The sequence below is a fragment of the Anoplopoma fimbria genome, chromosome 15, assembly GCF_027596085.1.
Source record: "Anoplopoma fimbria isolate UVic2021 breed Golden Eagle Sablefish chromosome 15, Afim_UVic_2022, whole genome shotgun sequence".
In the NCBI taxonomy this organism is placed as follows: domain Eukaryota; kingdom Metazoa; phylum Chordata; class Actinopteri; order Perciformes; family Anoplopomatidae; genus Anoplopoma; species Anoplopoma fimbria.
In genome coordinates, this window is record NC_072463.1 from 25602960 (window position 1) to 25608209 (window position 5250).

The 5250-nt window shown below is 33.8% G+C and overlaps 1 protein-coding gene across 1 annotated transcript; it reads left to right on the forward strand.

Annotated features, from left to right (window-relative positions):
• Positions 1-1245: 1245 nt before the first annotated feature.
• Positions 1246-3881, forward strand: LOC129103045 (E3 ubiquitin ligase TRAF3IP2-like). The gene is made up of 7 exons (XM_054613291.1): positions 1246-1458; positions 1688-1884; positions 2924-3012; positions 3106-3174; positions 3323-3427; positions 3511-3585; positions 3711-3881. Exons 1-7 carry the CDS (start codon positions 1301-1303, stop codon positions 3879-3881), a joined length of 864 nt encoding a protein of 287 aa, XP_054469266.1. The 5' UTR covers positions 1246-1300.
• Positions 3882-5250: the final 1369 nt, after the last annotated feature.

Here is a 5250-nt window from a genome sequence, read left to right on the forward strand (position 1 = left end):
CTGTTACTTGCAGGACTTCAAGTTATGCTGAGGTAACCTGGTTAAGATGGAGAAATCTGAAAAAGTACCAGAACTAAAGGTGTTTTCCACCACAACTCATTTAGAAAATTCCAATCAACTTTTAAGCCCTGAAGTCTCAGTAAACCAAATATGTTATGCTAATCCACAACATGATAGATTCCTACCGACCTGTTACACGGATGCAGATTTTTTCTGCCAAAAAGGACCACATAGAGTCGGACAAGTGAACCAAGAGTTTAGGAGTCAGCCAGCTTGTGATGCACTGCAGGTAGAGTGGATGCAGCACAGACAGCCAGGAGACGGAGGAGCTACTTCTGCCATGATGGATCTCAACCATCGCCCTCGTCCTGCAGAGACCACAGAGGGCGACACTAGAAGAGAGAGCTTATGTTGGGACTGTGGACCTGAGCAGAGTGTAACAACAGAGCCTGAAAACAGAGACACAACTCGGTGAAAAAAGTATTATTTTGGAGTTAGGAAATCAGTCAAAGAATAGAGTATAATCGGAATTAATTAAATAAATTATATATTTTTTGTATTTTAAGGGATGAGGAATATCTTGAGCCTCCCTTGCCGCTAAGATCTGTTGATGAGTGGCCCCACTACAGACCCCTCCTACCTCCTCACCACTACATGAACAACTGCGGTAAGAACACATTTATTAAGTATATTTAATTCATTTTCATTGAAAAGGGCTAAATGGTTAATATGCAGTCTGCTTGAAGAAGAAGAAGAAAAAAGATGACGCTATTAGCAAGTATTATGATCTCTGACTTAAGTAAAAGTAGCCAAACAACAGTGTATAAATGCTTTACTACAAGAAAAATTCATGAATTCAAAATACTGCAAGTAAAAATAGAGAAGTATTATCTGCGAAATGTACTTGTAGTGTTAAAGTATACTCATTATGCATCAGAATGGTACTTTTCAGCATTGGAGTATAAGATATTAATGACTTATTAATTCTGATGTAAAAACATTGAGGCAGTACTTTAATGTTGTAGTTGAATTAGGTAAAGAAACTTTTACTACTTAATATACTTCTAGATTTTTCAATCCATAACAATGCTGTCCATTTCAAATCTGTAAAGTAACTTTTCTTTCAGATAATGTAAAAAGTTTAATATTTCACTCTGAACTAGAGTGTGGGGTGTGCTCACTTCCCACCACTTTCTTTTGCAGCAGTTGTATGATTTTTTCATTTAGCTGAGTGTACATGTATTTGAGCTGGCAACCTCCTTCTCCAGCCCGTTTTCTGCCTTCATCATGTGCATAAACTATGTCGACAGACGTTCATCATACTATGGATGTCAGGTATTATCACTCTGCAGGAGAAGGCCAGTACAACCTCAGTCCACTCAACACATACCCTCCTCAGCAATGTCACCACTTTGCTTCCTGCCTGCCCAGAAGACACTGGGATGACACACAAAACTGGTAAAAAAAACAAAAGAAACTTGAAATACAGACTAGGTGCATTCCCTTTGCAACCTTACTCATTAGAACACAAATCCACACAGTTCCTTAAAGCTCACCGGTAATGTTTGTGAAAAATGCAGTGAACCAGGTACTGCAACTACTTTGCATATTACACAGACTATAACATGTCAGCACAATTCAAACTATGATCCTTTTTTTTCTATTTATTTATTTGACACTGAATTAGGCTCAGACATGGTGGTAACTCTGTGAATGACAGCGCGGCTGAGGGAAGTGTCTCAGTTAACGTGCCCCAGTTTAACGTCCCCCCCATGGAGGGCGTGTCACAGGTCAGCGTGATGAACCTGAGCTCAGCAGGAGCAGAGGCATCTGTCTCACATCCACATGAGAAAAGAAGAACCATCAGTCTGCCTGATGAGTGCCGTGAGTCACTTTTATTCTATTCTATTCAGCCATCCTACTAAAATATTTAACATACAAGGACTACCAACTGATAAAAGAGAATAAGAAACTGTAAGAAACAACCATCTTTTCAAAACTGAAAATGCAGGAAGAGATTATTTTTAGTTTAGGAAAGTTACCGGGCAATATTTGCATATTGTGTAAAATGAAAACAGACTGAGCACGTGAGAAAAAAGGAAACAAAAAAAATCAAAAAAAGTCATAGTATAGTATGCCCTAAAAAGCTGATCATGATTAATGGCTGTGGAGCAATAATTGTGCAGGGCTAATTATGAGGAAGTAACAACAGGTAGTAAGGTGTGTTATTGGTTTTATGATCATAAACCTGTCATGTCTGTTTTGAGCCTCGGTAAAAAAGATCAGAAATAATTGTTAAATACAGGATACACTCAATTGTTACCTCTGTTGTTAATGCATGAGGTGAGCAAAATTAGACTTTGGTTTATTTTCTCAAAGGTGATTAATTATGTGCTGAACATGTGCTGAAATATATATTGTAGTCAAATGTTTATGTTTACCTTTGTTCAGTTTGTTGTCAGTATATCTTTTTCTGTGTATGTACACTGAAAGCAACAAAACCCGGAGTCGGATTCCTTGTGCACAATTACTTGGCCATTGAAGCTGATTCTAATACCCCACTCGTCATGACATTTATTTTTTATTTTTACAGGACATAGCACAATAGAAGTTGAGTAAAATGAAAATAAAGTTTTTGATTTGCATTGTTGAAAGATATTATTTCCATACATAATATTTCTGGGTAACACCAGAGGGACAAACACCAGCAGAGTCAGTGGAATGTTTTAAATGGACATCCAGAGCACCCATTCTCAGCAAAATACTATCATATTGAAACTTTTTTATGGAGAGTTGTATTGATTCAATTTCATGTTTATTTGTGAGGCTGTACTTTGTTTAAATTGTATAAATTGTAAGATGTTTATTGCACAGTAAATTGTTCTGACATTTATTTGGATTTTAAGATCTCTTCTCTTCTCAGGAAACGTTTTTATAACTTATTCTTCGGACATTTCTTCAGAGATTGTCCTTTTTGGAGACATCCTCACAAAGCAGGGTTTTCGACTAGCTGTGAGCTAATATCTCTTCTCTCAAAAGTCAGATAAAAAATAAAAAATAAAAACACTCAACAGTTAACTTAAAGCCCTAAATTTAATTTCACAGATTGACATTTTTGACAACCCCATCAGACGCATGGATATCAACAAGTGGAAGGACAGTTACCTGAAAGATGTAAGTTTAAGTAATGACTTAGAATACAAAATCTGACAAAAATGTTTTGTGTCCTTTTTAACTCTTTTTTTTAAATTCTAAATGTTGTGTTAAATTTGTCTTTTCAGACAGTGAATGTGTCCAAAATGTGTTTGTGTGTTTTTAACAGCCATCAACCATGATTATCATTGCCATCAGTCCAAAGTATAAGGCGGACATTGAAGGATCTGTACTGGATAGCCATGGTCTACACACTAAATATATTCACTCCATGGTGAGAACATATTTCTTTAAATTAGACATGATTCTGAGACTAATTGCTTATAGGTACTAAAATGTTTAATCAAATTGTTCCAGATGCAGAATGAATTCTTCCAACAAGGCAGCTTGAATTTCAGATTTATACCGCTTCTCTTCCTTAATGCGTCCCAGGTCAGAAAAGGATTTTTGTTTTAATAACTTCAAGTTAAGCAGTTACGCAGTTTGTCCACCATTTCTACTTAAATCTTTCTCTACTACAACACAAAAAATAACGCTGTTATGCATACTCCTCACAGAAACATGTCCCATGTTGGCTTCAGAACACACGTGTTTACCGCTGGCCACAGGACACTGAGGATTTGTTACTGCGGCTACTCAGGGAGGAGAGATACATTCCTCCTCCTGTACCTCTGGAGCTCACCCTCATCATCAGGCCTGTGACCCCCAGTGCCGCAGCTACGCTGTAAAGATACAAAAAGAAAATGTTAAAATATCTCAAAATGTATGTAAAAAGTGTAGTATATGATCAAAAATGTTATTACAAATCTGATAGTATAGTATTTAATCAAACATTATAAAATTACAAGTGATAAAAAAGTCATATTATAGTCTGTCTTCAAAAATGTCATAAAAAAGTCATAGTATAGTATGTCATGAAAAATATAATTAAAAAGTCAAAGTATACTGTGTCAAAAAAAATGATGCAAAAGGTAATAGTATTGAATCTCATGAAAATTGTGATAAAAAAGTCATTGTATAGTATTTTATCAAAAATGCCTTAAAAAAGTAATATCATAGTATGCCATGAAAATGTCATAGTGAGGTGTGTCGTAAAAGTATATGATCAAAAATTGTCGCAAAAAAGTCATAGTAGTGTATGTAAAAGAAGACTCATACTATTTTATTTCACGAAAACTGTTATAAAACTAGTCATAGCATAGTTTGCTATTAAAATGTCATGAAAAAAGTCATAGTAAATGATGTCATAAATATCATGAAAAATAATAGTGTAGTTTGTCATGAAAATGTGATTAAAAAGTAATTGGATACAAAAAAAATGTTGCAAAAGGTACTAGTATAGTGTGTCATAAAAATGTCATGAAAAAATTTAGAGTATAGTATATATCGTAAAAAAAATGGCATGAAAAAAGTCATAGTATAGTGTGTAATTAAAATATCAAGAAGGAAACATTGTTTAGTATGTCATCAAAAACTTAGCATGTCGAAAAAAGTAATATTATAGTTTGTTAAAAAATAAGCTATAGTGTAGAAAGTTGAAAAAGGTCATAAAAAAAGTCAGAGGATAGCAAGTCGAAAAAAGTCATGAAAAAAAGTCATTCTGTAGAATGTTGAAAAGGTAATTATAATGTCATAGTATAGTATGTTGAAAGAAATCATGAAAAAAGTAATTGTGTAAAATGTCGAAAAAAGTCATTAAAAAAGTCATAGTATAGTATGTCGAAAAAAGTCACGAAAAAAGTCATAAAAAAAGTCATAGTATAGTATGTCGAAAAAAGTCATTGTATAATATGTTGAAAGAAATCATGAAAAAAGTAATTGTGTAAAATGTTGAAAAAAGTCAAAGAAAACATTTTTAGAAAATAAGGCCATGAAAGTCATGTTATAGTTTGTTTAATAAAATTATAGTGGAGAAAGTTGAAAAAGGTCATAAAAAAAGTCAGAGGATAGCATGTCGAAAAAAGTCATAGTATAGTATGTTGAAAAAAGTCATAAAAAAAATCATACTGTAGAATGTTGAAAAGGTAATTATAATGTCATAGTATAGTATGTTGAAAGAAATCATGAAAAAAGTCATTGTGTAAAATGTTGAAAAAA

Bases quoted from the DNA above. Each gene is read 5' to 3' on its own strand.
- LOC129103045 (XM_054613291.1), top strand. From the start codon at position 1,301: ATGTCGACAGACGTTCATCATACTATGGATGTCAGGTATTATCACTCT. The intron at 1,885-2,923 runs GTGAGTCACTTT...TTCTCTTCTCAG, and splicing joins CAGTCTGCCTGATGAGTGCC to GAAACGTTTTTATAACTTAT. The intron at 3,586-3,710 runs GTCAGAAAAGGA...TACTCCTCACAG, and splicing joins TCTTCCTTAATGCGTCCCAG to AAACATGTCCCATGTTGGCT.